We start from the raw sequence: 22,777 nt of genomic DNA, 5'->3' as shown, positions 1-22,777 counted from the left end.
CATAGCCATCAGGAAGAGCATGGCTGTTAGGTCATCATTCACATACTATTCCTCTTGACTGGAGCCTGAGCCATACTATGTCTAGGCTAAGTCCTGGGGGCTCAGATAAACCACATACTGCCTGTCCTGATGGAGTAGTTAAGAGCTTAGGCAGGGAGCCATTAAAGAAGATAATTTCAACTGAGTATGATAAGGGCACTGATAGGTTTTGACACAGACACTGTGAGAACACCAGTGGGGAACATCCAACAAAGCTCAGTCTTTCAGACAAAGGCACACTGAAACTGAGCCTTTTTTTTTTTTTTTTTTTTTTTTTTTTAGACAGGATCTTGCTGAATAAACCTGGCTGGCCTGGCATTCTTTATTTTCTGCTTCAGCTTTCCAAATGCTAAGATTACAGACATGTACCATCATACCTGGCTCGTGTGTGTGTGTGTGTGTGTGTGTGTGTGTGTGTGTGTGTGTGTACTAAGGATTGAACCTATGGCCTCATTGATGCTGAATAAGTGCTCTACCCTTGAGTTATATCTCCAGTCCTCTTTTTATACTTTGTATTTTGTAATAGAATCTGACTAGATTTTCCATGCTTTGAAGTCACTGTATACCTTTGACCTTATGTACGATCCTTCTGCCTCAGTCTTCCAAATAGCTGGCACTCTAAGCCTGTACCACAAGTCCTGGAGCATGAACTGAGGCATGAGGAAAAGAAATAATTATTTGAAGAAGGGGAAGTGGGGTTTTCAGTCAGAGCGACCAGTGGTTGGAATAATTAGCCATAGGTAGAAGGAAACCACAAAAGTTTTGATTTGTACAAAGGGAAAAGTCATTTGTTTGTGGCCAGTATAGAAGATAGATTAGGGGAGAGCCTTCAAGAGAAGAACAGGCTGTGAAGATATTGAAGTGTGGGAAAGAGGGCGAGGCCCAGACAAGGACAGCAACTGTAGGCAAAGAGGATTTTTCTCTCTGTAGTTGCTGCAAACAGTATCCTACTCCAAAAGAAAAAACAGTAAGGGCCAGTGAGGTGGCTCTGGTTAAATGATGCTTGCCACCATGCCTGAAGACCTTTGATCCCCAGGACCCACAGGCTAGGAGAGGACCAGCTTCTGCAAACCACCCCCATCCCCCCAACCCCCTCACAAAAAAAGTTAAATACATAAACTAAAAAAAAAAAAAACTTTTCAAAAACGTTACATCACATTTTTAATATATGTCCACTGAAGGAGATTTGAAAGCTACCTTAAAATATAAAGAAATAACAAAACCTACCCATAATGCAATACTCAAAAGGTATTATTAATGTTTCTTTGTAGTCTAACTGGGTTAATCCTCCCTTACCATACCTCTTCATCCAAAAGAGGAGGAAAAACCATCATGTACCTTCCAAATAGATGGCTCATGTCCTGTGTTTTTGTAATAAGAACATTGTCCCATGTCAAAAAAGAAAAAAAAAAATAGGATTTTTAATAACAACTTTATTTACTTATTTTTTGGTAGGATATCTTTTGAGCAAGATCTCAGCCCAAAGTGGCCCAACGTATAGTTGTACTCAACATGTAGCCCAGGCTGGCCTCAAACTTTTGATCATCTTGCCTTGTCTTCCTGCTGGGATTATAGGTGTATACTGCTGCTTCCAGCTGTGAAAACTTAGGGTTTTATCCAGATGTATTTCAGTCTCCTGTGGTCCTAAACAGTAGGAGCACATTCTCATATTTCTGTGGTTCCAGATCCTGACATTTCTCCTTCTGTTTGCAATCGCACAGACCCGGAGAACAGTCGTCCCTAGTCCCCTCCCCAGTCAAAAGCAGGGACAAAGAAGCAGAAGTGGCTCTTTGGCAGGAGGACAGGGAAGGATGAGGGCAAAGGGATCCTGAGGCCCGCATAGGGACCACAGGCCCGTATGCAGTCGGCACTTACTCATGGTTGAACTCAAAGGAAAAGGGCCCACAGAGAATGCATGAGACATGAAAGGTGCAAGGTGATAAGATTGGCTTTGGGGAAAAAGAGGAGGAAGAGAGAGGAGCCGTCTCTTCAGAGCCTTGAAGAAAGAGCAAGAGCATGGGCGGGGGTGCACCTGTAGCCGCCTTCAAGGACGAACGTCTGAGGCATGCAGAGTGGTGCATCCTCTAGGTCAGTGGGTTCCTAGTGGCTGACTCACTTGCTCCCTAAAGAAGAGTAGGAATTATCTGCTAAGGGAAAGAAGGGAAAGGATTTTCCTTGAGGGGGAATAAAGAGTTTGAACTTTAAGCAGAGAAAGGATCCAAAATAGCTTGTATGTGAAGTATATTTAAGGAGAAAAAGGAATAAAAGGGCATGGGTTAGAATAAGAAAGACTTTTCCAGGCAGGGAAGTACAGGTTTACAGATAGCATTCCATAGGCCAACATGGAAGGTACTAGAAGGCCCTAGGGCTGCCTTAAAGGAAGGGTGGGGAGTGAGAAGCCCAGAGTATAGGACTACGGACATAGGGACATTGTGACCCTAAGTTAAGGTAGATACTGACCTGAGCTCCTGAGCAGGATTGCAGTGTTCTGGGTTGAAGATGCTGGAGTAGACTGAGGATATGAAGTTAGACTTCGTGCCTGTTGAACAAGAAGTCAGAACTCCCTAAGGGGAGATGTGCAGAAGAATAGAAGTGTAATGCCCAGTGCTCTGCCCACCCCATCTCAGCCTGTCCCTTGTGCTTCTCAGGTTCTGGTGCAGGGTTGCCTTTTGGACCCTTCCCAGCGGGAGGCGTTCCTGCAGCAGGTGTATGAACAGCTCTGCCTCTTTGAGGATAAGGTGGCCACCATGCTGCAACAGCAGTATGAGCCCCAGAGCCAGGTAAGTGAGGAAGAAAGGAGCCGAGGCCATTCAGAGAAGGGCTAAGGACAGAGGGCGAAGGGGAGCCTTAAGTCCACTAGACAGGGAGAGCAGAAAGGGTTAAGACAAAGTGACAGAGGCAGCTCGGGTGGAATGCCCCGCACCACAGACTCGTGCTGGGAGAAAGGATGAAGGCCGTTGGCCTGTGCGGTTTTTGTTCGGTTGGTTGTTTTTCTTTTTCTTTTTTTTTCTTCTCCAGTCCTGGATCTGGAAGTGATCATGGGCAGCTTTGATCTCTATTTAGCATTTTGCACAATCAGGGCAAAGCTGTTTGGCTTGCTGGTGTGTTCTGCCTCATTACTTTGGAGACTGGAGAAGTGATTGTACAAATAGGATCTGATGACTGCCCTGTGTTTGGCTGGTTGGGAAATACTTGAGAAGAGTGATGGGGAAATAGGGGAAGGGAGCTCTCTTGGTGGAAGGTGGGGTCTGACCCTTGAGATGGTGCGTTGCTCCCTTCAAGCCGTCTGAGGCTCAACACCTTAGCATGTGCTGGGCGTGAGGACACAGCAGAGCCCAGCTGCAGAGTCCAGAACTTGGGGTACTTAGGATTACACCCTCTGACCTGAATACTACTGGGCTCTGAGTTCCATTTTGAGGGCTCGGTGTCAACTCAATGGTAGACCACGTGCCTGGCACATGTGAGGCCCTAGGTTCAGTCTCCTGCACCAAACAAGAGACAGAGAGGAAAATCTGGTTTTGCTCTAGGAGGGGTAGCAGTACTGACTGTCCCATTTCTTCTTTTCTGTACTTTTGGGCCAGGTAGAAGACCAGTCCCCAGAATCAGGGGAGTCCCTGGGCCGGAAGATAGGAGTCTCCATGGTGACAGCTGATCTTGGGCTGGTCAGTATGATTCGTCAGGGCATCTTGGCGCTGCAGTTGCTGCCCTCAAATTCTAGTGCAGGTCAGTAGGAGATATACTGGTGTAAGTGGGACACGGGTTCAGAAAGAGTAGAGGGTTGTTGGCAACGATTGAGGTTTCCCCAGAACTAATGAGCCCCTTGTTTGCAAACTGCAAGTCCTTCCTGATGGTTTTCCCAGTACCCTCAGCACTGGCAGAGACCTGATGGGAAGGCCACGGTCTAGGAAATCTGTGGGGAGGAGCACCTAAGGGAGAGCAGGGGGAAAGGGGAAGAAGAAAGGTGCTGTGGGCAGACACAGGGCTTCGGGGCACTGTCGGTTGGATCTCCCTTTGGCTGGAGGAGCCGCCATCTCCAGGGCTGTCTTCTTTCCTGCCTCAGGTATCATCGTGATCACAGATGGGGTCACCAGTGTCCCTGATGTCGCTGTGTGTGAGACCCTACTGAACCAGCTCCGCAGTGGCACTGTGGCATGCTCCTTTGTGCAGGTGAGGACTTGCTAGGAAGGAGGAGTGGGAAGCAGGGTCTCTCACAAAGTCAGGAATGGCCGGTTACTTTTTTACAGGCGAGATTTCCCAAGTGAAGATGATGACATGGTTTCCTGGGGAGAAGGTGCCAGGTCTAGAGCAGGGTAGGTGACAGTGGTGGGAGAGGACTCTCATTGTTGTCGGTTTTCCTCAGGATTTGGCCCCTTTTCTTAACGTTGTGGGGAAAAGAGTGGAAACTTTGAAATCGTCAGTTCTAATCCCACCTGCCCACGTAGTTCCCGCTTTAGTTGCATGGGTCAGAAAACCTAGCTCAGACTAGCTTAACCAAAGTAGGAAGGGGAGCCCTATTCAGGACACTACTACTAATTTTGGATGGGTAGACTTGCAGGGCAGGGAGCAAGAGCGATAGGAAGCAAGGCCTGAGGGTAGATATAACCAGGGTGTGAAACACCTATTCTGCTGTGTAAAGAAGTTTAAGTATAATTCACTGAGTGATGAAGGTTTGTGGAAGGAAGTGGAGCTCCTGTTTTACACGGACATTTTTACTGCTTGGTGGAATAAAAACAAAATAACATTCAGATCTGTGCATATGTTAGTCATGCCTGTAGTTCAGTACTGCATAACAGTGAGGCACATTGCCTTTAGAGTTAAGCTTGCCGGGTGGAACCTTGGCATTGCTTATTAGCTCTGTGACGTTGGGCACATCGCTTTCTCTCTAGGTGGGATTCCTCTGTCAAAGGAGATTGTAAGAGTGCCTACCTGATGGGCGAGCTCATGCATTTAAAGTACATAGGTACTTGGGTCATAAAAGGCGGCTCTTCGTGGCAGTTGGATACACAGCTCCTGATACTGAGGAACTAGCAGGAATTGAGAGGTAGAGATTTTAGATTTGTCAGGGTGCACGTGCTGATTGAGAAGAGAGGAAGGTCTCGGAAGAGCCCCAGGGAACACCAGCAAGGAATGAGGGGCACTGGTCTGGAGAGTGTGATGTCAGGGAAGTCGGAGGTTTGGAAGGAAGGGGCGGTTAACTTAGTGAGAGGCAGCAGAAAGATCAAGTGGAGTGAGGAATGAGAAGTGCCCTTTGGACTTGTTGATTAGGTTGTTCTCGAACCATTTCAGTGAAGAGGTGGTGCGGGAAGTGTGGATTTCAGCGGACACAAGAGGAAGAGATAAAGACAGGCTGATGTGAGAAATTGGGCTCAAGTGAGGAATAAGAGAGAATAGTAGACAAAAGGAGATAAAAGGTGGACCAGGGTGGGTTTTTTCTGTTTGGTTTAGTTTGCTTTTTAAGGTAGACACTTAAACATGGTTCTTTTATCTAATTGCCATAGAGTCACTGCATAGTGATAAATTTCACAGACGTTGTCATACAAGTAGGTATTTCATATGCCTTGGCCACATTCACTCCTGGCCCCTCACTTCCCCCCACCTCTCACTTATCCTTTGTTCCCTCACTGCCCTTTCTCCCTGATGTCATGATAGATATGCAAATAATTTAGTTATCTGCATAAACTCTGGAATCCACAAATGAGAGAAATGAAATATTTGCCTTTCTGAGTCTGGCTTTTATTTCACTTAATGTGATTACCTTCAGGTAGGTCATTGTTCCTCTCATAAGTAACATAATTTAGTTCATCACTGAATAAAGCTCCATTGTGGGGACTGGAGAGATGGCTCGGTGGTTAAGAGGACCCAGGTTCAATTCTCAGCACCCACATGGCAGCTCACAACTGTCTATAACTCCAGTTCCAGGGGGTCTGACACCCTCACACAGACATAAGTGTAGGCAAGACACCAATGCACATTAAACAAACAAACAAACAAAAAATTCCATTGTGTATGTAGACCTCATTTTCTTATCCGTCTCTCATTGGACCCCGAGGCTAACAGTCTCACTTGGCTTTTGTTAATATGGCTGCAGTAGCTGTAGAAATACAGCTGTCTCTGTGCTGTGGTGACTTAGACTTCTCGGGGTACGCACCTGGGAGTTGTCAAGCTGGGTCACGTGGAAGTTATGCTTTGAGTTTTTTGAAGACCTTCCATGCTGATTTCTGTAGTGGCTGAACTAATTTACATTTGTGCCAGCAGCATGTGAGGGTCCCCTTCTCCCAGCATCCTTACTGGCATTTGAGGTCTTCTTAATGATAGCCATTCTAACTGAGAGAGATAGAATCTCTATTATTTTAATTTGCTTTTTTGTTTGCTTGTTCATAGTTCTAAGGGGTCATGGTGTCTGAGAAGGGTTTAAAAATTAGGGAAAAAAAACAGAAAAAGGATCTAGTAGTCCCTAAACTGACAGGAAAACATTGAATCTAGAAACAGATGGGACAATTCTTTTTTTTTTTTTTTTTTTTTTTTTTTTCACTTTTTTTGTTTGTTTGATTTGGTTTGGTTTGGTTTTTCAAGACAGAGTTTCTCTGTGTAGCCTTGCACCTTTCCTGGAACTCACTCTGTAGACCAGGCTGGCCTCAGACTCACAGAAATCTGCCTGACTCTGCCTCCCGAGTGCTGGGATTAAAGGCGTGCACCACCACCACCCAGCAAGGGGACAATTCTTTATGAGCAAGTGTCATTTTTTTTCTTTGAGACTAAAATTTAGAAGTTAAAATGCATATAAATTCTACCAACGGTCTCTGCTTCCTCTCAGAAGTAGAAGGTGACCGTAAATACATAAAGCCAGCTTTGGGAAGAGGGAGCTGTTTTGAGGACAGCCCTGAAGAAGTAGCTGGTGGGGTGTTGTGGTTTGATAGGAGCAGCCTACACAGTTTCCTTCACTAAGGCATCAGTGTAGACATGTGATCCTGGCCGGGGTTTTGCTGTAAGAACAGAAGAAAATAGAGAATCAGGTATTTGACAGTGATGCTTTCAGAATTGCTTGATTGTGGTGTCCAGGCTGGACTGGGAAATGAGGGTCAGGATGATGCGGATAGGCTCGGAGACAGCAGAGGCCAAATACCTGGCAGACAGGCTCAATGAGGTCAAAGAGCAGCAGGAAGAGGGGGGAAGGGAGCTCGAGGGCTGTTGTACCGTGGGATGTGGCAATTTGGAATTGCAAAGGTGAATTCATTCCAAGTGAAGCCAAGGGCCGATGTGTAGACAGCTGCAGATGCGTGGAGGAGCGATGAAGGTTAGGAACCGAGTGGCCAGGAAATCCAATGAGTCACGTAGAACTGGTCCGCAGTCATTTCTTGCGGAGATCAGGCAGTAAATATTTAAGCTTTGCAGGTCTCTGTTTCATAGCTGCTTGGCTTTGCTGTGTAGTGTGAAAGCAGCCACAAAATGCAAAATGAATACGTGTGGCTGTTCACAAAACCTCATTGACAAAAAATAGGTTGATTTGGCCTATAGATTAGAAGTGGTTTGATCTACAGCTGTGGTGTTGGTATTACTGAAGCTTGTTTTTAGTGCAGGCTCACAGGCCTCACACCAGACATATGCTTTAACAGAATCTCAAAGGCTTTCGGATGCACCTTAAAGTTTAAGAAACACTTTGTTAGAAGTATAATGTCAAGAAGCCAGCGGAGCAGTTGCCAAAATCTGTAGAGAAGGGAGAAGGGTCTGGCCTGGAGGAACGAGAGCAGAGGATGGTATGGCCAGCTGGTACGGGGTTTAGATAGAAGGGCCGGGCCGGGTGGTGGTGGCACACGCCTTTAATCCCAGCACTCGGGAGGCAGACCAAGGCAGATCTCTGTGAGTTCGAGGCCAGCCTGGTCTACAGAGCGAGATCCAGGACAGGCACCAAAACCACACAGAGAAACCCTGTCTCGAAAAACCAAAAAAAAAAAGAAAGAAAGAAAAGCTGAAGATAGGTGCAGGGTGGTGGTCCTCCTGGGAGCGTTGTGGCCGGCCCGCTGTCCCTCAGTGTCTGGGATCCAGGAGTAGTTTGTCTCTCCCGTTCTCTCTTTCCTGGTCCTCTGGTGGAATAGGGTCTTTATTTACTCACTCTCTCCAGGTGGGAGGAGTTTACTCTTACGATTGTAGTTTTGGCCATGTGCCCAATGTGGAATTGATGAAGTTCATTGCAATGGCGACATTTGGCTCCTACCTGTCCACTTGTCCTGAGCCTGAGCCAGGCAACCTGGGTCTGACTGTCTACCACCGGGCATTTCTGCTCTACTCCTTCCTGCGTAGTGGGGAAGCCCTGAACCCTGAGTACTACTGTGGTAAGAGCAGGCCCTGTGGGCGTGGGAAAGGTGGGTATAGAAGGGCCTTGGAGACGGTGTGACCCTGGCTCTGGGAGGACTGGGGTCTAACTGGGGCTGGCTTCTCTGGAACTCCTCCTCTCCGTGATTTCAGGGTAGCCCTCCCCTGTGTGTCCATCAGCGGACAGACCACTTCCTCTTTCCCCATCTCATGGACCCTCCAGGTTCTCAGCACCGCTTGTTTAACGAGCACCTGGTCTCTGCAAGCAGCAACCCTGCCCTGGCCTTGCGCAGAAAGAAGCACACTGAGAAGGAGGTGCCGGCCGACTTGGTCAGCACTGTGTCTGTACGCCTGCGAGAGGGCTACAGTGTCCGAGAGGTGACGCTAGCCAAAGGTAAGGGTCACTCGACCCTACTACCGTTTCACAGATTTCCGGTAACTTGTGTGTGTGCAGACCTGCCAGATAAAAGGGGACACCCGCCTACCGCTCACCTAAGTGTCCCCATGAGAGACTCTGCTTGTCATTTAAGACAAGTGGGCTTTGAGGTGCTTTCAAGGCTGGGTTCTCCTAGCATGTCGTTCCCAGTTCCATCTCCTGCCCAAGGTAAACAGCCGAGGGGTGTGGTGTCCTGGACTTGGTTTTCACATCCCTCCTGTGAGCTTCCCTCTGCGTTAGTGGGTAGGCTGTGGTTCTGAGTGTATGGAACTGGCTTTGGGACTTTGGCCAGGCTCGAGTTCCATGAGATAGGTGAGGCTCTGAGTAGGACTCGGGCCTGGAGTCCTGCTTCTTCTAACCCTCATTTACCCTCCTGCCCCTTGCAGGAGGGTCCCAGCTGGAGGTGAAGCTTGTGCTGCTATGGAAACACAATATGCGCATTGAGTATGTGGCTGTGGCACCCTGGCCCCTGGAGCCTGAGGGCCCTCGAGTGACACGGGTAGAAGTGACAATGGAAGGCGGCTATGACATTTTACATGATGTGTCCTGTGCACTGAGACAGCCTATTCGCTCACTCTATCGGACCCATGTTATCCGCCGTTTCTGGAACACACTACAGAGGTAATCTCACTTGTGTAGAAAGACGGATTTGTGAGTCTGGGAGCTGGCGGGGAGGGACCCAGTGTACCAGTTCCATGTCCAGGCTTCTTGGACGCCCTGAAGTTCCCTTCGTCTGCCCAGCAGTTCGCTGTGGCTCAGGCTTGGCCCTTGTTCTACAGCATTAACCAGACAGATCAGATGCTTGCCCACCTTCAGTCCTTCTCCTCGGTGCCGGAACATTTCACACTTCCAGACAGCACCAAGAGTGGAGTGCCGCTCTTCTACATTCCCCCTGGCTCCACCACCCCGGTGAGTGCTTCGGAAACTCTGTAGCCCCCCTTTCATGCCTTCTAGCCTGGAGGCTGGAACCACCCCTGTTCCTTCTCTCTTGAGTCTGAGGCACCCAAACCAGCTTGATCCTTGAAAGCATCTCTCCTCTTCCTGCATCCTAAGGCCCTAGAAAAGCTATTAATAGAAAAAGAGGACCTGAACAGACCATCCTGGTAGATCGACGTTCTGCAGGGTGTTTAGGTGATGGTGCCTAGCAGGCTGCCATTGCGCTTGCCCATATCCATGCGGCATACTTGGGCCTCCCCTGTCTACCCATTACCTGTTCTCCAACCACCAGCAGCCGTGTGAACAGCTTCAGTTCTGGGCTGTCTCCACTCGGCCTCCAGATGATGGCCTGGTACAGTGAGCACATGGACCTCATCATTAGACCTTGCCAGCTCTCTGCAATTTTCCTCTGAAGTCAGCCATAGAAACCAGGCAGGGTCCACTTTAAAGGGCTGTGCAGTCCCTTCCCGCTCAGTCACCCTAACATAGCCTTCTTGCCTCTGTCCCAGGCTGTCCTGTGTCTCTTAACCACAACCCAATGCTGACCCCGCTGAACTGAGTTTACCATAACTATTTGCTACTCAGAGGTTGTATTCTGCTTCTCTGCAAATGTTTTCCAAGGGCTGGCCTTTCTGTCCCCAGGTGCTTTCACTTCAGCATAGTGGTTCCGACTCATCCCATGCCCAGTTTGCTGCCTACTGGAAGCCAGTGCTTTCCATGGATGCTAATTCATGGCAGAGATGGCTACACATGCATCGCCTGGTGCTAATCCTGGAGCATGACACGTGGGTACCCTCAGGCTCGGACCATAGCTCTGATGGAGGAAGAAGCTGGGGAGTGGGGCTGGTGGGAAGAGTGCCAACTATGGCCAAGCCTTCCTGCTCATCAGCTTCCATGACCTCAGGGTCTAGAAGAGATTGGGGCTGACAGCTCTGACCTCAGTCTCCCACCCTGTCCCTAGACCACTCCCTAAGCACTTGCACACCCCGGGCAGCAATGGGCGCTATAGCACTATCCAGTGCAGAATCTCACACTCCTCACTGACCTCTCTGCTTCGAGACTGGAGCAGCTTTGTGCTGGTTGAGGGCTATTCCTACGTCAAGCTGCTCTCCAGGTAGGCAAAATGGTATTTGCTCACCCTTCTCCACACCTCACCCCAGTCTCTCCCTCTACCCTCAGACCTCATCCTTACTCCTGAAGCCTGTTTACTACCAGCTCAGGACTGCTCCCTTGGTTCCATCTCTCCCCAGTGGTCCCGACCAACCCCCATCCTCCTTCTACATGGTCCGCATCATTTCCAAGACCCCATGCATGGTTCTTCGTCTGGGGTTTCCAATTGGCACACCAGCCCAGGCCCGGCACAAGGTAAGCTAGACTCTGACTGCCTTGATTGACTAACTGAGGAGTTCTGGGGTGTAGATGAACTGTTTCCTCGGCCCTCCTGGCTCAGTAAGGAGAGGTGCCCCCAGACCGAGTAAGTCTTGAGGAACATGAAAGGGAAGGTTTCTCCTTGGCTGTGGATCCCTCATCCCAGACCTGGAGGGGTTGGGAGTTGGGGAGTCTGACTACATTTCCTCCACAGATTGTGTCAGGCCTGCAAGAAGAGATCCTGCGTCTTCGTTTCCCTCATCGGGTGCAAAGCAAGGAGCCGACACCCAAGGTGAAACGAAAAGGGTTAGGGGGCATTGGTGGGGGCAACTCTCCATCCAAGTCACCTCCTACACTGGGGCCACAGCAGGCCCTGTCTGACCGGCCCTGCCTTGTGGTCCTTCATAAGCCACTGGACAAGCTCCTCATCAGGTCGGTATAGAGGATAGGGAGGAGGCTTCTGGGCGTGAGAGAAGGCTATGAGCAGAAATCAACTGGGGAGCTCCCTATTTCCCAGGTATGAGAAGCTGCCCCTGGACTACAGGGCACCCTTCTTGCTGACTCTGGAGCCACCAGGACCATTGCCCCTGGTGTCAGGCCGCTCAGCCTCATCTAGCCTCGCGTCGCTCTCCCGCTACCTCTACCATCATCGCTGGCTGTGGAGTGTCCCATCAGGCCTGGCCCCAACCCTGCCCCTCAGTGCCATCGCCCAGCTCCTCTCTGTTCTCACTGAGTACGTCTGCAAGCCAGAGGGCAGCTAGGGCCTGGAGAGGACAAGTATAGGTTCTGGATTTGGACAGTGGCCTAAGCCGGACACTCCCCATCTCCAAACACCATTGTCAGTACAGAGTTCGTGCTGTGGCCTTCCCACTCTGTACTCCCCCAGCTCTGCTAATTGTGGCCTCTGGTCCTGCTTAGACCTGTACGCTCCAGGGAACTGCTAATCCGCACAGGCCTCCAGTGGACTTAGGTTGCATGACAGCTCCCGGGAGGTGGGCAGTTGGAGCACTGAACTGAATTTCCTCCCTCATCTTTCTGTTCTGTCCTGTCTTTTTGGGGCCTCAGGGTCCGGCTCTCTGAAGGGTTCCACTTTGCCTGTAGCGGGGAAGGAATCATCAACATGGTTTTGGAGCTTCCTGTTCAGGTGTGTGCCATCCCTCCTGAAACTAACCCCAAGGATCATCACAACCTTGGGACACTTCCCTCTCAGCTGGGTGGTAACCACTAGACACTGCCTCACTAGATCTAGGGACCAAGGCCTGAGGCCAGAATCAGTGGGAAGCAAGCCAGTCCTCTTGACTGCCAGGGGTTTGCCCAGGATCTCCCATTTATCCACAGAATGAACCACTGGGGCAGGCTGCAGCTGAAGAGAAGCACACATGTGTTGTCCAGTACATCCTCTTCCCCCCGCACTCTACCTCCACTAAAGACAGGTGAGGCTCTGACCTCTGGGAACCACTGCATAGCCCCCTCCCCCAGGTCACCTTAATGTCTGGCTACCGTACTCTAAGATGACCTCTACCCCAAGCCAGAGCAGAGAGTTGCTTGTTTCAGGCGACCCATGCTGAGTAGATGCTCGTCTGCATAGGCCATGCAGATGTCCTCAGTGCCTGCCTTCGCGTCCCTCCTGCTACCAGCTGTCACTGGACTTCTTCCAGGCTTAGAGCCCCCCTCCTCTTCTAGCTTCTCCACAGATGATGACAATGATGTGGAGGTGGAGGCCCTCGAGGGGGACTCGGAGCTCAATCTGGTCACCGAGGTGTGGGTGGAGCCTCAGTATGGCCGAGTGGGACCTGGCCCTGAAAGCTGGAAACACCTGCGGGACTTGACCTACTCTGAGATTCCTCGCGCTGTGAGTGACCCTCCACTGTTCCCCACCTCCTCCCAGATCGCGCCTTGCTTGGAGACTGTAGCCTGTGCACTTCCTTGAGACCAGAGGTGGGAGCTAGGATGGAGTGAATCCTGTCATCTGCTGTTTCTCCCCTAGCTCCACCCACGGGATGCTGCCTGCATAGGCTCCCTGCTGACCTTTGAATACCTGACACAGCTGTGCCAGAGCAAGGAGTGGAGTCCTGTGCCCCCAGAGCCACGGGTCTCAGATGGTCAGTGGAGAGGGTGTAGCAGGGTAGGAAGATGGGAGAAGGCAGCCACAGACAGGTAAACTGCATCTCACCGTGCATCTCACCGTGTCCTATTCTTTCCTTCCAGGACTGGACCAAGGAGGAGACAGCTGTGTCCATGAGATCCCGTTCCATTTTGACCTGCTAGGATTGTTGCCACAGTGCCAGCAGCTGCAGATGTTCTTCCTTCTGCTCTCCAGAGGTGGGTACACTTGGGAGCTACTCACCCTCGCCTAAGGGGCCAGCAGACCTGGGCACCTCGGAAGATAGAAAGCAGGGCGGCCAGTACGGCCAGTGAGCGACTGGGCAGGTGCGGCCGAGGCTGCAGGAAGGGCTTTGCTGGTCAGGGTGGAGCCGGGGGCATTGGCAGCGTTGCTGAGCAGAGTGTGTGTCGGGCAGAGCCAGAGGGTGTGTCTCTCGCCGAGGGGCCCTGTCCCACCAACGACATGGTGCTGTGCCTGCTGCACAGCTGCCTGGGGCAGGAGCTGAGTGACCGGGAGATCCCACTGACCCCCGCTGACCAGGCTGCCTTCCTCAATGAGGTCCTGCAGCGGAGCTGCCGGGATCCAGGTGAGCTCCCCACCGCTTTCCTGATACCACACTTCAGCCCTGCCCTGCCCTACCCCAGGGTGCTTCCCATCTTTGCGTTCTAGCCTCCTTCCCTACCCTTTCACCTCAGAGTCCTGCCTCTGTGCTGGTCCTGCCCTGTCCCACCATCTCTACCCCATTATAGGTCCAGAAGGTCCTCTGGTGGGGCGCCACACGGTCCCAAAGGATCAAGCGGGCAGCAGTGCCCAGGTCACTGGAGACTCCGCCGTTCCTACCCTGGTCAGCACTACTGCTTTTCCCTGCGCCCTTACCATGCCACACCCTTCCGTCGTCATCACACACCTTTGCCCGGGGTCCCATCGCCCTTGACAGGGTGCTGTCGTTTACCTCTCATCTGGACCTTTCACGCTAAACCTAAGAGGAACCGGCTTGGGGAGGAAGGGACTGGGACTTGGAATGTTCCTGGTAGATTGTTCTTACTTTCTGTTTGTCTCTTACAGAGTGTAGGGATTCCTGGACTCCTCAGGCCTTCCACTTCTGCCCAGCTCCCTCAGTGGCACTGCTATGCCAGGCTTCTGAGCCCCCAGCATGTGTTTCTGATTTTTCTCCCAGCCACCTTCTCAGGTACCAGTGGCTGACCTTCCTCACTAATCCCACTGATATAAACCCTTGGACTCCCTCCCCAGCCCACCAGAGAGCGCTAATAGGAACCCCTCTTTTCCTCTTCAGATGTTCAACATCTGTCTGCTTATGGCCTGGAGGCTTCCTTTCAAGAAGAAACAAAACCGAAGTTTGGGGATTGGAGTGGCGCTCCCAGCCTGAAAGACCTGGGAGGAGCTGGGGCTAAGGCCACCAAGTCCCAAGTCCCCATCCTCAGTGTCACACTTGCTAGTGGTAAGGCTGCCGCCTGGAGTCGTCTAAGGAGATGGGGCTTGGGAAGCCGAGAGAGGGTGTGAAGACCATGAACACCTCTCCTCACAGACAGGACCCAGGACCCAGGAGAGCCAAGCCCGCCCTCCGGCCGAGACTTACCAGCTTACAGTGGGCGCCAGGCTCCCCAGACAGAGGGTGCAGATGGGCCCCGGGCCCGGTGTCCTGTCTACATCTATAGCTGTTCCCTGGAAGCACTGAGGGAGCAAATGGTTGGCTTGCAGCCTCCTCAAGCACCCCGAGATCTCATATTCCGGTGAGTGTACTCCATTTGGACTCTTGGCTTCCTCCAGCCAAGGCTTGGGTACACACTCAGGTGGGGACAGACAGGCTGTTGACAGTCAGGAGCTCAGCTTCTTAGCTGTGTCCCCCAACCCATCATCAGACACCCTAATCATGAATGCATTTGCTGAGGGTCTCTACATTCCCCTGGAGTGGGAATGACTGATGAGGCCGAGGTGTCACTTAGGGAAGTCTGCCGGGCTCTGTTTTCCCTCACATTCCAGGACTCAGTATCTGGACCACCCCTCCTCAACCTCAGCCTGGACGGAGCCCAGATACAAAGAGGTAGCCACCCATTGTGCCTTGCTGCAGGAGCATGCCCAGCGGTGCTATGTCCGTGGTGAGCAGGAATATCCTACAAGGAAGGAGTGTGGCTCTGAGGGTGGAACTAAGGGGTTACAGGGCTGGGGACTGGAAGACAATGACAGAGCTGACCCAGTGGTCCATTCCACTTCTGTTAGGGCTGTTCCGGAGCTTGCAACAGGCACAGAGCGTGACCTGCCAGGATTTGCTGACAGCTGTAGACGCCTGTGAGGAGCTCCTACAAGAAGTAGACATCACCTCTTTTCTGCTTGCACTGTGTGGCCATACTTGGGGTTTGCCTCATGCACCCCCAAGCCCTGGTCCTCTCAGTCCAGGACCCTTCAGCAGTAGCATTGAAGAAGGACCAGAGCCCCGGGAACGAGCTCTTTTAGTTTCTGAGTCCAGGTTAGGACTGTTCTTGAAGGTGGTTGAGCAGGGTTGTAGGAGACACATTGACCAAGTCCCTCCAAGCAAGACCTTCCACCCGAGAAGCAGTGCATCCGCTTTGTCCGCTTGGCTCTGACAGCGGTCCCCCTCTCGGGCATACCCCGTCTCTCCTGATCGACTGTGTTCTGATTAGCTGAGTTAGGGCTAACCCATTCCCAGAAGTGAAAACAGACATTTTCTGCTCTCTTCCATATTAATCATAACGATTTCCCCAGCTCATGTGAGTGTCAGTTTAGCAGAAAACTATCTGTTGATTACTGAGTCCCCACAGTGGGCCTCCACAGGTCCTTGCTGAAGGGAGGCTGGAGGGAAGGACAGAGGCAGGAGGGCTGTTGCCCCGTTAGCTTCTACAGTGTGTTGCTGTGGAGGAAAAAATAACTAGAATACTGAGGGTGCCGAGGACCTCACCCCAGTAAGTGCTCCGGAGCCGCAGACCCCTCCCTACTTTCCGTGACCTCCTTTCAGTGAACACTTTGTTCCAGCATGCTTTGCTTCTCCTGTTCTCCACTTACACTGAATGATACCACCCTCCACGAGTGATGCGAGTTGTTGGGGGGGGGGGGCACCCTTATTCTAGGAAAGGTGGAGGTTAGAGCCCAAGGGAGAGAGAGGGCTTTAACCTCATGACCTCCCAAGCCATTGACATGCTGTAGAGAGACAGATGTGTGCTGCTCTAGCCCTCGCTGGTTCTTAACAGTCATGTGCTCCTTCCAACCCCAGTGTAGAGACTGAGGACCTAAGTGAGCCTGAGTTTCCGAGCACCCGTGTCCCCGGAAATCCAGACCCTGGTCCAGAGATTTCTCTGACGGATGTCTGCCAGCTTAGAGGAGAGGCACACGATGCTCTTCACAGCCTCATCCAGGTGGGAACTTGGAAGAGAACAGAAGCAGGTGGAGTCCTGCTTATGCGGCCCTCAGATTCTTCCCGGGATTGAGGATGGGCATGAGTCCTGGTCTAGTGAAGGGAGTAGTGTCCTTTAAGGGGTGGCTGACATCATAGCCTCCTTCTAAACCCACAACAGGAGAAGTTCCTGGAGATCAGTCGTCTCCATTTCCGCACAGTGCCCTCCAATCCCCACTACTTCTTCTATTGCCCCCCATGCAGTCGGCGAGAGGTGAGCAGCTTTCCTCCTTCCTTCCTCGTGCCCCAACCCAGAGCCCCAGAGGAAACTCCCATCCCATCTGAGTCCTTTTGAGTAGTGGATGTCCTGCTTTGATTACCTGCCTTTTCCCCTCCCCAGGATGAGGGACCCCGAGACACTGTAGACAGAAAAGTCAGTGACCTGGAGTTTTCAGAGGCTGAGCTCGTGGGAGAGGAAGGTGTGTGAGCAAGTGGGTCAAAATAGCATGGCTGTTTCAAGCCACGATTCAGTGGTTCTCCACTGCTGTCCTCTCCTGTTGACCACGTGTCTTATGCTGCTAGGGGACACATCTGCCTGCTGTGTGGTCACTGAAAGTGATCCGGAGCTGGAGGTGGAATATCGTGAGAGCCGCGAACCAGACCTAGGGCCTGCTGGGCTAGACTCCGCATCACTGTCAGATGCAGACACTGTGAACCCCGATGAAGACTCCTTCAGTATCTTAGGGGGTGACTCACCCACTGGGCCTGACAGCCTCATGCATGACCTGCCACCCCTCTTCCTACATCTCACATGCTCCGTGCGGTTGCGTGGGCAGCACAGCTCAGTGCCTGTGTGCAGCCTGCCCACCTGCCTGGGTGAGTTTGGAGGAGCCAAGAGGAAGGTCAAAGGTCCTCATATGCCTGCCTGCCCTTGAGGACAGGGGAGATGGAGAACCTCGGAGAATGACTTGGTATCACTTAGAACTTGGGAAGCTATACTTTTTCCAGGATACCCAGGAACCCCTAATTTTACCTTTCTCACAGCCCAGGTGCTTTCCAGTCTGGAGGGACCCCCAGTTGGAGGCCGAGTCCCCTTGAGGGACCTCAGTGTCACTCTTGATGTCTTTGTGTTGACCTTGCCCCTAGAAGTGGAACTCCCCCAAGCCTCGGACCCTCAACACCACCGGTAAGGCTTGGCGGGTTCTGGGGCTTCGGGGAATAAGACCTTGGGGACCGTAGGAGGATAGCAACTCCTGATCTTTGATTTTTGCTCCCACCCTGTTTAGGTCAACATCTGAGAGCAGTGCTTCGTTCCCGCGGTCCCCCGGGCAGCCATCATCTTTAAGGTCAGATGATGGCCTAGGGCCCCCACTACCACCTCCAGAAGAAGAAAGGTACATCCTTATCTCCCTCTCAGTTTCTCACTCCCCCTCAGTTTCATTCTTGGGAAACTAGTTTATAAACCTTTCTTCCACTTAGGCACCCAGGACTGTCCAATTTGGCCACGGCCCACAGACTGGCTGTGGAGAGCACTATGAACGAGGTGAGAGACTTCTTTCCTTCAGTGTGGGCAACAGCCCTCCAGCGCTGTACCTGACACCCTTTCAGTCAGGTAAATGAGATGAGGTGCTGCTTTATCCTAGGGCTGAGGCAGGCTTCTCTCAGTCAGTCAGGCAGACTGTCTTCTAGTATCTTTTAGTTTGGGGTTGAGGTGGTGTCCCAGTAAGGGCTTGCCCCTGCATTCTGGCTGTAGATCCGCTGGTTGTTAGAAGATGAGATGGTAGGGGCACTCCGAAGAGGGGGCATCCCCCGGAGCTCTGCCCTACGCCGAGCAGCTGCCCACATTCATAGCTCTTCGGGACGCTCTACCTGCCTTCGCCAAGCTCCTCCCCTGAGTTTTGTGTTTGGGCCAGAACGCTCCCTCACACAATTCAAGGAGGTAAGCCACTCTCAGACCATTCAATAGTTCCCTGGGGGCTCATCCTTCCTTGAACCCCAGAAAGGAAGGCCTTCTCTTAGTTTGAGTCCACAGAATTTTCCCTCCTGTATCTCCTTGCCATATCACCTGTCCCTCTCCCGTTTGCCTGATAGCCCAGTTCCGTGGACTGTTACTCCACTTCCCACCTTGTTATTGGGCCTGCTGGACTAGGGAGGTGACTTAACCTTTTCTCACCTCAGCACTTTGCTTCTGTGGTAGTCAAAGTGTCAAGTGAGAAATCCTGCCTAACATGTGATCTTGGCTCCTTCCCTAGGAGTTCCGACGCCTTCACCTCCCTGGCCATGTTCTCCTGGAGGATCCTGACAGTGGCTTCTTCTTTGTGGCAGCTGGCCAACAACCAGGTGGACTCCATGGGGAGCCCCCTTCAGCAGCCTGGGCTTGGCAAAGCCATGAAGACAGGGCTGAAGATGCCGAAGGGGAGGTAGGTCTGCCCTGAGCACCAAGAGGTGTGGCAGTTGGCATGTAGCTGTATCTCAGGTCTGATTCCTATTCTTCAGGTCCTGATAGCCAGCCCCCAAGTCCCTGGCTCCCTAGAGGATTCTGAAGGCACCCCCCTCATCAACCTGCCCAGCTTGTCGCAGGGAGGTAAGAAGATGGGCAGCGTAGTCTAGGGGCCGGAGCTAGCTCTCCTGGCTTCCGTTTCTACTGGCTGATCCTCGGCAGGATCCAGAGACGTAGCAGGCATTTCTCTTCTCTCTACAGGCAGTCAGCCTGGGCCTACCCGGGGACTGAGCCTTATGTCCAGTCAAGGCAGTGTGGACTCAGACCACCTAGGTAAGCTCAGAGTAGGGGTGGAGGACCCCAAGTTGATGGCAGCTGGGCTTAGGGCTGCATAGGGAAAGGCCTAGGAAAGGGTATCAGAGGACTTTCTTAAAGAGACTCTCCAGCCTGATGCTCTTGAGATTCAGATGACTCGGGCTCAGCTAAGGATGGGATAAATGTGAGCACATTTGACACAGGTTATGACGGTGGCAGCAGTGGCTCAGACAGCGAGGGTCCCAGTGAGACCCTTGGGGAGAAAGCCCCCTTCACACTTCGGACTCCACCTGGACCGGCGCCTCCACAGCCTTCACTGTCAGGCCTTCCTGGGCCCTCCCTGCCGGATTTCTGGCTCATCGTCAGGATACTGCAGGATCGTGTGGAAGTGTATGCACATGCACGGTATGTAGAAGCCATGGCCTGCACGGCAAAGCTATCGGCTTCTCGTGCATATTCACACAGTACCTCTCTCCAGGGTTAATAAAAGTACCTAAGGCCGGGCATGGTGGCGCACACCTTTAATCCCAGCACCGGGAAGACTGAGTTAGGTAGATCTCTAGGAGTTTCAGGTCAACATGGTCTACATTGTGTTTCAGGTCACCAGGGCTACAGTGAAACCCTGTCTGGAGGTGTGGGGGGCCGGGGGGGGGGGTGCGGTGTTTTAGAACTTTGGTAGGGATTGTCTGAGGTCTATTCCTGATCTTTCCACATCTAGGAAAAGAACATCACTCTTGAATTTATATTATTTATTTTTGAGCTAGAACTGGCTTGGAACTTATTGTAGACCATGCTGGCTTCGAATTCATGGAGATCCACCTGCCTCTGCCTCCTGAATGCTGAGAATAGAGTGTGTGCCACCGTGCCCAGCACGCTTGACTTTCTCAGTGGGGTTGAAAAGCTGATGGGGATTATGACTTCTCTCTGAGCCTTAAGAGCATCCATAGTTCATAAACATTTCCGAAGTTGATATTTAAAAAATAGGAGTGGTGGCTGATAGTTAACAAGTGTATGAACGTGTAAGTGCCTGTCCAGCATGTGCAGGGATCTACATAACAACTCTACATAGTATTGCCCTAACAATGTGGATGAGGAAACTCAGTACAGAGAATTGAATACTTGCCCAGGTCACAGTCAGTGACAGAGCCAGGACTCACTTAAATACAGGCATCTGCTTAAATACCTGTTCTCAGAGGTGGCACAAGAGAAAGCCACCATTTTGACCAAGCTTTGAGAATAAGCAAGGAGCATGCTGGATGATGGGAGCCTCAGTTTAGTTCCATGAGGGAGCTGGCAAGGCAAGCATAGAGCCTAGGGCTCCAGAACTGCTGGAAATGCCCGTTTCCCCTTCCCAGGAAGTTCGCTTTGTCCATGTTTCCCTCCTTCATACAGTGTCCTTTGGCCCCCAGCACCATGACCCCGCCCCCTTAGGACACCTAAAGCTTCCTCCACTGCCGTTCTCTGTCATATCTGTCCTCCCTGCCTAGGAGCCTGATTCGGGAGGATGGCGGGCCTGGCACTGAGTGTCGCCACCTACAGCAACTCCTGGTGAGGCGAGTTGGGGAGATCTGCAGAGAGGTCAACCAGGTAAGTCAGCCAGGGACAGGACTCAGGCACTGAGGCAGAGCAGAAGAGGAAGGAGTTTCCAGGAACCAAACTTACAGAGCCTGGTCGTCTGTATCAAACTTAACAATGACGGAGACCTTTTCTTTGGCACCCCAAGTTCTGGAAAGCTGTTCCTCTCCCAATTCCCTACAAACGGGAAGGTTTTCCTTCCCTCCAGTGACATTCCCTGCCCTTAGGCTGTGTTAGCATTAGAAGTCAGTGAGAACCAGACACAGGGATCTGACTGGTGCTTGTGTAGAAGAGGCCAGATGGGCCTGAACAACTAAAGTACGTGGATGATTTCAGTGTCAGCTGTGAAGAATTCTGTAGCGGGAAAGCAGCGGCTGCCAGGAGAGCACGTGACAGGGCTCTGACCCTGAGTATCTGGGAGGGCCTCTTGGATAAAGCAGTTTTGTTTTGCTTTTTAAATAACTTTTTAAAAAATTTATTTTACATACCGAGACCACAGCTTCCCCGCCCTCCTCTCCTCCCAGTGACCCCCCTTTCCCACTCTTCCTTCCCCTCCACTCCAGTTTTAAGTTGAGAACTGAAAAATGGTGACCAGCTTCTCATGAGGAACAACTGCTTGCTGGGTTTGCTCTCGGAGCCCAGAGCTCTGTTACAGTAGGATGCTGTTCTGACTACTGCTCCCTCATCACCCCTGGTACCCTTCATCACTGGTACCCTTCATCACTCGTACCCTTCATCACTGGTACCATCATTGGTGGTACAGCCTTTTGTTTTGTTTTAAGTGGTTCTTTATTTTGTTTTTTTCACTTTTAAAAATTCAAAATTGTATTTCTGACTCAAGCTTCCCGTCCCTGGCCCATTGTTCTCCGTGTGTTCTTCTCCTCTCCAGTCCAAACCACCTGTATCACATTTTTCTCCATGCAGATTGAACAGTGTCTGAAACCATGGGCTCTGTGTCTCCTTGATGAGAAACCTGTTCCTTGGCTTTCATTTCACAGTGCCTAGAAGTTACCTTTTCATAGTGCCATGTTCTCCATGTTGCAGCATGCAAGGCTGATGCAGTATCAAAGCAGACTGTCCTTGACTGCCTCCTAGTCCTCAGGGCATCCATGTACTTTTGTTTCTGATACCGTGTATTATAGGTAGTCCAGGCTGGACTCTTGATGCTCTTTTTGACCTTGGACCTCAGTAATAGTGGTCATTCTCTGTGGCCTTTCATCACTCCTGACCATCACCCACTTAGAAGGTATTTCGGTTTTCTGACACCTTGCTCCTTCTCTTAGAGACTGCTCCTTCAGGACCTTCATGACAGTCACATTTGTAACTCCCTTCTGGTGGCCGAGAGTGAAGAAGATCTGTGGCGCAGTGAGACACCTTTCCATTCCCGTCAGCGGGCACCCCTGCCCAGTGATGGTATGATCACAGCCGGGAAGCTCCCTCACAGAGCAGTGGCGCTGCTGTCCTTCTACCCAGTTCTCATGTGAGAGGCTAGAGTAGGAAGATAAGGATCCCCGCACTTGGCTGCTGCAGGCTTGTCAATGACTTTAAAGAAAGCAGTTTCCCTGCCGAGATGGACTGGAAGCCAGATGAAAAGGCAGAGTGAAGACAGAAGGCTGGAGCAGAGAGGGTGCTTCCAAGTCGGTCAGCAGAGAAAATGGATGTAGTGACGGAAGGGAGGTGTAGGCAAGCAAAGACTCTGAAAGGAGGTGCGGAATTGAGCTTGCTTCTGTCTAGTAAGGGGAAAGCCATATGTGAAGAATGTTGAGAATATTGGAGAAAAGAGATGGTTAGCTCCAGGCTGTGACCTGGCTTCATATGGCATGCCTTTGCCTGGCCTTGCCTTGATACCCAAAATAATCATCTTAACCTGTAGTTGTTTTTTTACTC

General features: G+C 51.4%; 1 protein-coding gene across 1 annotated transcript in view; it reads left to right on the top strand.

The window, feature by feature from the left end:
- The window catches only part of Szt2 (SZT2 subunit of KICSTOR complex), a 45,856-nt gene that overhangs the window by 6,484 nt on the left and 16,595 nt on the right, over nt 1-22,777 (top strand). Inside the window, exons 5-42 of the mRNA XM_059254849.1 lie at nt 2,688-2,819; nt 3,621-3,762; nt 4,100-4,206; nt 8,159-8,369; nt 8,573-8,743; nt 9,172-9,406; nt 9,565-9,694; nt 10,364-10,506; nt 10,683-10,835; nt 10,972-11,086; nt 11,304-11,521; nt 11,607-11,822; nt 12,155-12,233; nt 12,428-12,522; nt 12,773-12,941; nt 13,077-13,191; nt 13,298-13,411; nt 13,609-13,779; nt 13,943-14,037; nt 14,259-14,382; nt 14,488-14,652; nt 14,740-14,944; nt 15,195-15,310; nt 15,432-15,678; nt 16,441-16,582; nt 16,742-16,834; nt 16,961-17,039; nt 17,143-17,436; nt 17,605-17,746; nt 17,847-17,954; nt 18,040-18,103; nt 18,314-18,499; nt 18,813-18,980; nt 19,057-19,144; nt 19,262-19,333; nt 19,519-19,720; nt 20,803-20,902; nt 22,174-22,303. Coding sequence (XP_059110832.1) covers nt 2,688-2,819; nt 3,621-3,762; nt 4,100-4,206; nt 8,159-8,369; nt 8,573-8,743; nt 9,172-9,406; nt 9,565-9,694; nt 10,364-10,506; nt 10,683-10,835; nt 10,972-11,086; nt 11,304-11,521; nt 11,607-11,822; nt 12,155-12,233; nt 12,428-12,522; nt 12,773-12,941; nt 13,077-13,191; nt 13,298-13,411; nt 13,609-13,779; nt 13,943-14,037; nt 14,259-14,382; nt 14,488-14,652; nt 14,740-14,944; nt 15,195-15,310; nt 15,432-15,678; nt 16,441-16,582; nt 16,742-16,834; nt 16,961-17,039; nt 17,143-17,436; nt 17,605-17,746; nt 17,847-17,954; nt 18,040-18,103; nt 18,314-18,499; nt 18,813-18,980; nt 19,057-19,144; nt 19,262-19,333; nt 19,519-19,720; nt 20,803-20,902; nt 22,174-22,303 — 5,536 coding nt within the window. The remainder of the gene's footprint in view (nt 1-2,687; nt 2,820-3,620; nt 3,763-4,099; nt 4,207-8,158; nt 8,370-8,572; nt 8,744-9,171; nt 9,407-9,564; nt 9,695-10,363; nt 10,507-10,682; nt 10,836-10,971; nt 11,087-11,303; nt 11,522-11,606; nt 11,823-12,154; nt 12,234-12,427; nt 12,523-12,772; nt 12,942-13,076; nt 13,192-13,297; nt 13,412-13,608; nt 13,780-13,942; nt 14,038-14,258; nt 14,383-14,487; nt 14,653-14,739; nt 14,945-15,194; nt 15,311-15,431; nt 15,679-16,440; nt 16,583-16,741; nt 16,835-16,960; nt 17,040-17,142; nt 17,437-17,604; nt 17,747-17,846; nt 17,955-18,039; nt 18,104-18,313; nt 18,500-18,812; nt 18,981-19,056; nt 19,145-19,261; nt 19,334-19,518; nt 19,721-20,802; nt 20,903-22,173; nt 22,304-22,777) is intronic.

This window comes from Peromyscus eremicus, chromosome 2 (assembly GCF_949786415.1).
Source record: "Peromyscus eremicus chromosome 2, PerEre_H2_v1, whole genome shotgun sequence".
NCBI classification, from domain to species: domain Eukaryota; kingdom Metazoa; phylum Chordata; class Mammalia; order Rodentia; family Cricetidae; genus Peromyscus; species Peromyscus eremicus.
Note: the sequence above shows the minus strand (reverse complement) of the source record. Positions and strands in the feature narration are given on the sequence as shown.